Consider the following 12,296-nt stretch of genomic DNA (forward strand, 5'->3'; position numbering starts at 1 on the left):
AGAGAGAGAGGGAGAGAGAGGGAATTAAAAAAAGGGAGGGAGAGGAAGAAAAAGTGTGAGAAAGAAAGTTTCCCTGAAGTTAAAGTCCAATGAGAGAACTATGTGTACAAAAACATGTACAGGATCTTTGATGTTTAGTTTGGTTTTAGGCACAAAAACGACTGTTTTGAGGTAACGTTTGAGGACTGACAGTTTAGCAAATCAGGAACAAACAGCAGTCTCCGTTATTAAAGTCCTATTAGACTATTTGTGGCCGCAGCAGCCACCCGATTGTAAACACATGTGTTTTGGGTACATCGGCACAACCGGTGCCAAGGACAAGGATCTTGTAAATGGCTCTTCCACTTTTACACTGTTTCCGTGTACAGAAATAAAAACAATAAAGCAGTAAAGTCAGCAATTAAACCTCAGCGACTGGTAAAAACAAAGCGCTTTCGAGAGCTTCTACAACTAATGGCAGTGTAGAGGACTGAAGGACATTACAAAACCGTTTGTTTTATGCATGATTATGCAGCTAATGAATGAATCGAGCTGCAAAGACCTTCGTTTGCACTCTGTACTCCTTCTACAACATCCTGTTTTATTCATTTCACAGAACATAACCATGTTTGCCACATCCTCAAATAGGAACGTCGACGTTGGTCGTCTGATGTGATTTGTTGCAAAAGCAATGACATAATACCATGTTTTAGACGGTAGAAAAGCAGCTGACCTCTCGATATAATTGTATTTCTTTATGAAAAGCACGTGAAAGGAGAAGATTATCCTGTCTATCTTCACTTACATGTGACATTTCACTCAAAATACTGAAAGTTACAAGTGCAAGAAAAGCAAATTCATAATCAGGTCAACTCATAATATTTCTAAACACTGCACTGGATCTGTCTCTCGTCCATGTCAGCGCTCGCTCTCAGCACAGAGTAAATATTTGATATTCCCTGCTCTTATATTTCATATTAATGGAACCCTCCACCGTTCACATCTGTTTGTTATTCTGACAACAGTAATACTGTAAAAGCACCGCATTTAATATTCATGGCCAGCATCTGGTCACTGTGTGTGTGTGTGTGTGTGTGTGTGGTAAAGAAATAAATGTGTGTTAACATAAATAAGCGGCGTAAAACTGTATATTTTTACGCCGATAAACAGCAAAATAAAAGCACGGCTATTATGCACAGCACAAAGACCAATATGTGACGTGATTAATGTTGAATGAAATTGTTAGTGAGTGCACAAAAGCTCTTAAGTCCTTCATATTTACTGTATACGCCGATATAAAAACACAGCTGATTGCAATTTCTCTGCTGAAATAAACGACATTCAGGAGTAAATGTGAAGGCAGCACATGCTGTTCACATAAAGATTAGCATTCCCTCCATCATTTACGCTCTCGTCTGTGCATTATTCATAATCGAATCAACGTCTTAATGGAGTATTTTATGTACATGTGTATATATGTGTATGTGTGTAATAGCGTTCTCATGGGATGGCTCTGGGTCTGCGGTGGTCCCTTACACGATGAAATCATCTGTTTTTCGTTTGTGACTCAGCAATAATGTGACCGCACAAATTAAGGCTTCATGATTCCACGATTATAACTAACTCGCTTTGCTTCGCCACGGGGGTTTCTCCAGGCACGGCTTTTTGGTAAGTGGCACCATTGTTTTCGCTGCCATGTGTCGTAGCGAAGAGCGAACCGTGTTTTTCAGTGCGGGGGGAACATAAAGCTTCTGATTGTTGGGAAATAAAATGAGGAATCTATGTTTTTCTGTGAATGTGGTACCAATCGTAAGCCTGCTGCTGTCAAAAAGATGAATGTGAGGCAACGTCGATTAATGCACATATTGATGTTTGGGCACAAGCTCTACCCAACACTAAGATATTATTAGTTTGTTGATGGGAATACATATTTAGCCAGGAAGGTCATATAGCAGCACAAAAATGCTAACTATAAATAGTTTTCAGAGACAAAAACGATGTCAGATATAGAACTCAAAATTGTATATAAGACATAATAAAGTAAAGTGCAGCAGAGCACAGGCCATACCAACAAGATCCTGAATTCAAACGCCTGGAAAACAACACCACGTTTCCTTCATGACGCTCCATAAAATGCCTTTGCAGTGTCTCGAGTGAAATCGTGTCGTTCCATGTCCACGAAGGAGAAGGAGAAAGCAGTTTTACCTACGCTCATATATCGGTCTGCTATAGTTGTCTGAGTATTCAACTTAAATTGGAAACAGCTTGACAACCAGGGAGACACTCGTCTAGAACAACCACCTGGTGTCTAACTGATGGATTTAGGTTAAATATTTACAATTTATTCTCCTGTGTCTTATATACTTTTTTCAGCATAACCCTAGACAATCTGATTAAAAAAAATATATATTCTTTTCACTATTTTTGAGCAAAAAGTACTCAAAATGTTTAAAATCGGCTTGAATTTGTGAAATACGTCACAGTTCAAAGAAAAAAGCAGACTCATTTATTCTGGTCTGCACAATTATTGCTACTTTATATCACCACTAAATAAAATATATAAAATAAAATCATAACTTTGACTCAAAAACACATAAGAAGCATGTTTGAATATGTGACCTATAAACACACACACACCCCCAGGATGTCCATATAAGGAGTTGTGTATACTTTGAGGTTTGTCTTGAAGCGTTTTGGGGGTTTCTTCACTGCCATTTGCACATTAAAGATTGTTATAATACTTTATTTTCTGCACCCACGGTAAACGTTGTGTACTAATTTCTAAATGTGGGCCACAAAAAAGTGTTTTTTTAAAAAAAAAAAACAATATACTGTATATGATGAAGAACACACCTTACTAAGTCATTTGTCAGAGATGAGTGGGAATCATCTGACGACATTAATGATAATAACCGCAGTCTGTTTTACATCCAGTGAGAAAAGAACAGGTAATGGACATTTGTGCAACAGCTCAGATGACGTCGCGCTCTCCAGACACCTCATGATTAAAGCTCACTGCTCGTCCTAACCTGCTGCCTTCACGCTCACCTCTGTGACGTATGTAGAGTGCGAGTGGGAAAATAACAGAGTAAATAGATTTGTTGGCATTCGAGAAGACTACTTCTTCTTCCTTCTTGGTGCGTAACAATAATGACCATGTGTGGAAGAAGGAAAAAAGAACAGAGAGATATGAGTTCTCTGTAGTCTGACTCAGATTTATTGGCAACAGGCTTTGAAGAAGATACATATCCGAAATGTCATCTGCGCTGTAAATCTCAGCCGCCTTCGTTCCTCTCTTGTATTTTGGGTTTATCTTTCTTTTGATGTAACAAGTGACAAGCAGTCGACACAGATACTGCTCAGTTACCCCCCAAAAAAACTGTGTTTTTCTGTGTCTGGATGATTGTTTGTCAGTTTGTTTCTTTCCTTGGAGACTCTCACGCCTCAGATCATTATCACGTGCATGGATGTTGTGATCGTGTCAGACATGACGCAGGCGTATCAATGCACCTGATGTCTAAATGCACCTGGTTTGACATCAGAGCCTCTTTTTCTTTTTCCTTTTTCCTTCTCTGAGACAGTATCTGGGACGAGTGACTCAAAGTGAGTCAGAGACGCTTGGACAGAGCGACACACGTCTGCTGATGTCTGAACGTCTGACTGCAGGAATGTCGATGAGCTCATTCACCGCTCACTGCGAGCACAGAGGTCGTGCTCTGGTTTTTTAACGACTCACTTTTTTTTAATTGGAAGTGGAAATTTAAGAAATCAAGATGTATGGCAGAGGGTTTTTTTCACCAACAGGCTTCACTGTTGACTGCTTCTGCTTAAGACCTTCATCAGTGAGCTGCTGAGTGGAATTAGCTGTAAGAGGATGTCTGGATTATCTTCTTAGAACAACACATGTCGTGGAACCCCCCACGAGTTTCTTTGTTTCTTTTGACTCAGATACTCAGTTTGTGTCTCACAACACATGGGGATTTTTCTTCTCTACTGTCTCAGCTACCAGGAGACTGCACACAGCTCTAAAAAGAAATGTTTAGACTCAACAAAAAAAATCAACGCAACAGTTTCCATTAGTCTTTCTTAGTTGTGACAACTTAATTTGAAATTACATTGAACCAACAAACTATATTACTTTGGGCGAATTAGCTTTTCCTTTTCAGTCAAAGCTTATATTAACTACTGCTTACTTAATAACGGTTAGCCTAAAGACATGTTTTTAAGTTGATAACTCATAAAAGTTAAGTTACTCCAACTGGCTTTACCATATTATTATAAAGTACTTTTATTTGTTGTCTAGGTAATTACAGTAATAATCCACACAACTTTTTAAGTAGCAACAATATAAAAAAATCTGTTGGTCCAATTAGATTTTCTGCAGGTTTTTTTCTTCTTCTTTTTTGTAGGTTTTTTTTTTTTTGGTAATGTAGTAGCTTTCAAGAAAGACAGTTCAACCACTGCTTTTGCAAGTAACTTATTTTTATTTTTTATTTTGAACAAGTAGGCCTAAAATTGTCACAAGTAAGCCCACATCATTAATTTCGAAAACACACAAAAACATTCTTGGTGAATACATGGCAGACGTTCCCCACCGTGACCATGACGTAACCTGTAGTGCCGTAGCAACCCAGTTTGTGTGGAGATTTCAAATTTACATAGTATGCACTCAAAACCCATCTTTGACAACAATGGGAAATTTTACAAAATGTAAATCTGATTTGATTGTCCAAAGTCTTTTAAGATTACATCATTACAGTCACGTTTGCTTACCTCTTTGCTACACTTTGCCCTCAGTGGAAGAACACAGCTATACAACAAAAACAAAACAAAAAATTAATTCTGGTTCTGACAGTGGGGTAACATTACAATCTTTCACCAGATTTTAAACAGGCAGACAAATTAAAAGAAATAGTTTGCTTACTTTCCTCTCACAGAAACCAAACCACAATTTGGAACAACACAGCTATACATGTGAATGAACAATTATTATTATTATTTTTTTTTAATTGTGGCTGTGACTGTGGGTAACATTAGCATGTAGCTGGTGGCCGCATGCAATTAGCTAAATGTGAATAATCCTTTTCCCAACAGCTCTCTCTAGCTGGGCACACAGGCTATTATCGAATGAAAGTCACTGAAACAAATGTAAATACAATACTTCACTAGAACTATTATAATAACATTTTACTCACCATGAAATGTTGCTTTTATGAAGGTTCAGCCTCCTAACACGCCGTCTCTTCTCAGAACTTGTCTGGGAATGTTGTGTGGGTAGGAGAGGGAACTTAAACTTGTGAAGTCAATGTTGAGAAAAATTAAGTTATCAAGCTAAGTTTTTTAAGTTACATCAACTTGAATTTTGTTTTAAACCCACCAACAATGAAATATGAGTATAAATTATATACAAAATTAATTTGATCTAATTGCCAACATTATTATTTGATCACAACTTAAAAAATAAAGTTTGCAACTTAGAAGGTTTATTTAAATGAACTAATTACAATTTTTAACTTGAGTCCATGTATTAAATCAAGTGGTGTTAAAAGGCCCTCTGAGTTGCTTTTTAGAGTGAGTTCAATGAATGAATGAATGAATGAGGAGATGAAAACACTGCCTCTGTATTCAGCTGATGATGATGGAACAGCATATGCTGAGTCCACATTTGTGGCTCCAGTGTTGAACAGAGAGCAGATTACTGTGTGTGAGTGTGTGAGAGAGAGAGACTTCCCGCTCCGTCCCCTCCCACTCCACACAGTCAGTCAGTCCGGGTGAACGGGTGAACGAGAGGGGGGAGGCAGGACGAGCCGTCATCCCACGTCAGAGGCGGCTTCGTTATTTAAACTTGAATCAAGTGGGGAGGGAAGTTTTTCACGGCTCGGTCAGTGTTGCCTAGCAGCCAGGCTCAGGACTCCGGCTCCTTCACTCCACTCCACCTCACTCTGGCTCCTCTTTCACTGGGTTTATTATCGAGGAAGCGCGCGGACGTTATTTCCCTCCTCAGTCCTGTCTGTCTGTCATTTTGTCTCGCAGTCTCCATGCCAAACATGTCCCAGAGCGTCACACTAAAGGGACCCTCTCCCTGGGGCTTTCGGCTGGTGGGAGGACGGGATTTCAGCACGCCGTTAACCATCTCCAGGGTAGGTAGAGAGTCAAGTCAAAGTCTGCTGCTGCTGCTGCGCGGTGTCTGTCTGCCTCGCCTGTGCTGCTGTGTCCATTCATCCAGCGCCGTGCGTAAAATACGCATTAGCTTTGGCAACTGGTTTCTGATATAGTGCGCGCTAAATCGTGATGATGACACTTATTTATGAACTTAAAGTGTATACTTGGTGTGAATTTTTGATGAATGAACGTGAGATGCAGCTCAAGTTTTAACACTTTTTTGTCATAATTTGAGTTTACTGACCTTATATTGTCAAATATATCATGTCAAAGAGTTTATCCTTGATTTTAAAACACAATACCGAAATAAAGTCTTAAAATGATCATAAAAACAATTATAGATTATTGTGTTGTTTAATGATACTGAATTCAGGAAGCTCCACTCTTGCCATTGCTACCATATTATTGCCATTGTGGATGATTGTATGGCTGAAGTTGTGGTTGCAGTCTTCTGAAAAACCCTCCCGTGAACTTTCCTGACCCTCAGAATATGGGTCAAGAGTCAGTGTGCTGGCAGTGGATCTGGCAGTAGCCTTTAAGTTGATCCCAGCCAGGGTAAACACAGTGGCGGTCCTGCTGCAGGGCTTGTAGAAAGAGAGAGGTTGAGGTGGGGGGTGTGCTGACATTTGTTTTTCATCAGAGCTCATTGGTGCTGCTGAAGGATTCCAGGTGTTCAGTGCACGGCTGTATCGCCAACCCCCCGAACTGACCCTTTAACTACAGGGGGCACCTAGCACTTCAAACTGGAGGTGTAATTTTTAGATTTACGTGGGGGGCAATTAACGACTTTGGAGAGAAGCAGACGACTGCTTCAGGTCACCTGAAGTGCTCTTTCTGTTGAGACAGAATCAGGGGTGAGGTATTTGACTCTGTGCGGATGCAAAGTCTACGAGCAGTTGAATATATTGGTGAATATTTCAATTATATTCAATAATATTTCATATTTGAAATCAGCATTGTTTGGAGAGGATCACTCGCTTTTATGGTTCAGATATTGCTGATTTTCCATCACCAGAATTCATTTTGAAAATGGGAAAATCTTCTTTGTTTTGCTTACATTAACCCTTATACGTATACACAGAGGCTATAAAAATGTGCAATATAGAGTGTATTATATCCTCTTTTTTTGCACCACCTATAGGCAATCTGATGTTGTTTCCATTTTCACCAACTATATAAACACATTCGGACTCACATTGGAAACACTTCGCATTTTCAAAGTTTGCTTGGCTCATTTTATAAACAAAAATACAAGAAAAATTGTCAATTTTGTCCATATAAGCGTTGTATATATGCCACGTGAGCACAAAGGGTTAAAATAACAGATGAGTCAGGTTCTGTGAGGCAAAAATGCCCCCAAAAAAATCCCTAAGTCATTTGTACAGTAGCTGTGGTTTCTCTAGAGTCAATCAAACACTCACTGGAACATTGGATTAATCTGTGCATAACTGCCAGTAAATCACAATTACGGGGAAATCTCTTGTGCATTGTGATCACAGTGTAATGCAGTGATGGCGCGGCATTAGCCAAATTAATTACGCTGCGTTTCATTTTCGCAGACACTCGGGTGCCAATGAAAAGCAGCGCTCACATGGAAAAGGCTTCTTGCAACAATAAATAAGAGGAAAATTTTGGCCCAGATCTTTGGCGTGAAAGCTGGAGAAGGAAGCAGCTGTTTGAGATGCAAGCATATTTAGCAAAACATGTCATGTCAGAGGCATAAATACACAGTCTCTTGGCAGCGAGCAGCAGCATTACACCTCCTGACGCCTCTTTGCCCTCCTCCATCAACCATTTCAGAGCTGTTCAGCGTCTAATTGAGCGTTTAAACCCCGGCTGTCAACACACAAATGTAGGTCACTGGCAGCGCTTGGTAATTGTTTTATTCTTGTCGATGATGATGAATAAATACAGAAATTAAAGGGTTGGAATTTGACAGAATAGAAGTAATGGAAATGGAATCCTCTCTCTCTCTCCTGGGAGCTGACTGTCTTTGGAGTTTTAAGGCCAGACTGTGATGGATTGCGTCTGATAAACTCAAGTATCTCTTAAACTCGGCCTCTCCATCATATTTCTGCTGCATTCTTTCTTGCAGAGCAGTGCGTGCCCGGGAACAGTAATTACACCGTGTCGAGTGGGGAGACGTTAGAGCGTTATATATGACGGGAGATGGAGAGGAGTGTGATTGTAAAAGTGTTTCGGAGAAGGATACTTTATGTCTTACACGATCCCAAATGCTCCTCGGGGGGAATTTAGTGTCATCTAAGGCTTCGTGGAGGGTCCGAGAGCGTCTGCTGGTTCTGGAGAGGGGAAAAAGCTGTCTTTGCTCTCGGTTTCGGACATCCCCTTAACTTTGCTCGACACATGCCCTCCCTTTCTCCATATACATACATTAAGCTAAATGCCACGAAACACCTGCACTTGGAGACGGTGAAAGTTGTAAATACCAGAGGATGATGGCAGCAGCAGCTGGTCCTTAGCTTCAGGTGATAATGTCCCAGGATGGAGCCATTAGTCTCCTGCCAGTCAGCCCGTTACAGCTCCAGCCACTTTATGGCACTCTGGAAACATTATGGTCTGATAGTGTCTGTGTCTGAAAAATATAAAAAAAAACCTTATGTAACGGCCCAAGCATTTAGAGAAGATACGCTGGATATGGCAGCTGTGGTTTAAGGCCTTTTGTAAACCAATGTCAAGATTGAAGGTGACGCAGGAACGCCTCTCAGTGCTGCCAGCTGGCAAACATTCGGGAATTTACAACTGAGTGTTGGTCAAATAACAACCTAAACATCACTGTCTGTCTGCAGCAGCACGTTTCAAATAGTTCGTCTTCATATTTAGACGTTTCTCTGTACACAGAGACTAAATTTAGTCGTGTTTGGATTGACATGTGGTTCTTTCTTTTACGGTTTGTTGTGTGTATGAAATTGTGAAATTGAAGGAAAAAGGGTAATGTCTCCAAATACAATTCAAACTTGAAAGAGATTGTAGTCAGAAATGTACAAACAAATCCTCTAAGTTTAAGAAGCTGGATCCCGATCATGTTTATGACATTTTATTTTAGTTTTCTTGGAGCCCCGAAAACCAAGGCTGCGATATTTTCAACACATTTTTGTTTGGTCTGAAAAAATGTGAAGCATCCCATATGGTTTATCTTCAAATCGCTGTTTTGTTTTTTAAACATTGGCATTAAATCTAATAAGTTTCAGTTCACTGAGGGAAAGAACTGGGGAATGGTTTTCATGTTAAATTATGTGCTGTAATGACCTAAGTCCACTTCACTGTTGTGGCTTCCTTTGGCTCCTAATTTTCCTCATCTGAACACAATCCAAAGTCCAACCTCAGGCTGATACATTATCTAAGTAGGACAGGGACCGTCTGTGTGGTCGCGTGTTGTTTATGCATTTAAACGGATTGGTAATACATTTGGAGTCTACGCTAAAACAACACTGTAATGCCCGCATCCACTTTTAATGGCGGGGGTGATGTGATGTGCAGTAATTGCCTCCCTGTTCGAAACTGAACCACAAAATAGACGTCTGCTTGTAGTGGTTTCAGTGGTGAATGGATCACAGCAAAGTATGGACTCGGAGTAATGATTATGAAGACCAGAAAGTCTTTTAACAGAAATTGTGAACATGTCTCTGAAGGAAGAACGAAATGAGAACAGAGTGGAGCGGTATCTGCACATTCCTTGTCGTTAATCATTCCCTACCTGTACGCGCTCCACATTTTCTCCTGTTTGTGGAATTTCTGGAATTTTATAGCACTGAAGACAGAAGACTCGCTTCATTTTTCTTATGCTGATTAAAGCCTAGTATTGGAATCATATTGTAGTGCATATATATAACAGGAGTTGTGTGTCAAATGAACTTAACGTCCTTTTGTCCCCTTTAATCTCTCATCCAGCTCTCGGCCCACATACCAGAGACAGAACATGTGACCTGAAGCCACATGGGTTGTTCCTCTGACTCTGTTGGGTTGTTATATAGCCAGGCTGCTGCTGCTCGCTCTCTCTCTTCCACAGGCTAGAATTACAGACGCTGGAGAAGAAACTGAGCGAAAGATAACAGATGGTATACTGTTGGAAGAATTTCCTGTTGTCATCAAAAAGCCGTGAAGCTCCTGCAACAAAAAAAAAAACTAACTGTGAAGGCAGAGGGAACAATGCGGGTCGTTGGGTTCTGAATGCTGAGCATTTCCTTCTCATCTGGCTGTGTGACGTATGGAGCCTTGAAAATGAGGTTTCTTGGTCTTTAAGTTGAACCAATTTAGTTTATATTCATTACACTGAAGTCAGGCTGCAGTTTTGGCCTCAGATCTTCTCTAAAGTCATGAACTTATGATCCTACCCAGGCTTAAATCACGTCACTTTTCATCCCTACAACGATCCCTGATCCATAAACATGTTGAGGCATCACAACTCTTCAAGGGAATAATGATTACTAATCTTACTGTGAATCCCTTTGAAATGGATTTCCAAAGACTTATTGATGAGTCACACTAATGAGTAATAATGTGGTCCTAACAGGCTGCCTCGCGGTAATAACCTCACGTATGAAATCATAAGCGGCGGCGGCGGCGTTGTTGCTCTTGGCAGATTCAGCCTCTTTGTTTGAGAGTGTGATAATCGCACACTATTCAGAAACTCACACCGCGCACTATGGAACGTCTCTCCAAGGTCATAACCATGGCTCTTATCGCGGCACCAACAAGCAAACAAAGGCTTTTGACTCACTGCCAACTATTATTCCGTCTGTTGTCGAGACACGAAACTCAGTATTCCCATAGCGGAAAGTGACTTTATGGAATTTCTGCTCCTAATGACACATTATATATATATATATATAAAGGTTAACTATTGTGTGTGTTTTTTTTATTCAGCTTTAACCTTGACATCTGTGTCTAGGCTGCATATCTAAAAGAGGAAGAAAAATCATTCCCTTGAATGAACTCAATGCTGACTGATTACGCAACTGCAGGAGTTATGACTCGTCTTATACTGAAATTCCCATGTAAATCTACATTTTTTCCAAAAGAGGAAGAAGCCCATTCCACATCCAGAACAGAAGCTGTTTTCTCAAAGAAGTATTAGACCCTCACCGTGGATCGTAAATTTGCTTTACATAGTCTCCACGAAGCTCTAGGAAAACTCCACACACAAACATAAACACACTATTGATGTTCACATCCTCTCTGTTTCTGCCTAAGACAAAAAACACCCGGAGTGAAACCACACACTCCAGCACTCATTCATTAGGCGTCAGTGGGCAACACCATGACTCGATGTGACATGAGACTGTCATTTGCTAAACCCCTTCTATCTGTTAGCAATTAACTTGTGTGTTGCTGCTGATTTTATTGCTCAAAAGTCACGATTTCTTAGCCCTTGTGCAATAACAAAACAATAACACCGTTATGGTTCTGGTTCTGGTTCTGCTTCCGAGTACACGTGTTAGGTAACATATTTGTTCAATGACAAGGTCATTTTCTGTAATTACGTGTGTCTGTTTTAGATTTTCTTTACTCGATTTAATTGAATTTATTCTCATTTCTGCACCACGCGATTAAGGGCCAAGTGGAAGTTGTCACGTTTGATTCTCACTGGCAGGAGTAAAGGGCGACAAAAATAGAACGTAAACAAACACAAAATGTGGGAACTCACTGAAGCTGCCGGGATTAGACAGTTATATATATATATATATATATATATATTCTTAAGTCTTAAGTTCATGACATCACCACATCTGCAGGTTAAATATAGTCGATTGGGTCGATGATGTCTGCACCACATACACCCTGTTTGTGATGACCTCAGTCGTGCCATTGTGGCACCACTGTGTGTGTGAGTGTGTATTCATGACCTGACCCTGAAGTACTCACTCACTCACTTTGTGCGTGAACTTTGGTCCACTCCTGACACTTAACGCAACCCAGGCAAATACCCCAAACACACACAGACCATTCTCGCCACAGAGGTTGTGCAAAATGACGTGGATAAACAGAGCCTGTGTTCAGTGTCCATTCACACGTAAACTCGCGGACAAGAATAACAACAAGAATCTGTTATGTTTCACAAAACCCTTTCCTTGTTTCCTGCTTTTAAAGTCTGTCATTCCACCCCAAGTGAAATCCTCATTCATTCATGTGATTTA

At 40.3% G+C, this 12,296-nt stretch overlaps 1 protein-coding gene across 1 annotated transcript in view; it reads left to right on the forward strand.

Moving 5' to 3' along the window:
* The first annotated feature begins 5,886 nt into the window (after window positions 1-5,886).
* pdlim4 (PDZ and LIM domain 4) overlaps window positions 5,887-12,296 on the forward strand; it is a 34,244-nt gene continuing 27,834 nt past the window's right edge. Inside the window, exon 1 of the mRNA XM_083885797.1 lies at window positions 5,887-6,119. Within this exon, the coding sequence (XP_083741923.1) occupies window positions 6,018-6,119 (102 nt within the window). The 5' untranslated portion in view covers window positions 5,887-6,017. The remainder of the gene's footprint in view (window positions 6,120-12,296) is intronic.

Source organism: Microchirus variegatus (genome assembly GCF_963457635.1).
Source record: "Microchirus variegatus genome assembly, chromosome: 2".
Lineage (NCBI taxonomy): Eukaryota > Metazoa > Chordata > Actinopteri > Pleuronectiformes > Soleidae > Microchirus > Microchirus variegatus.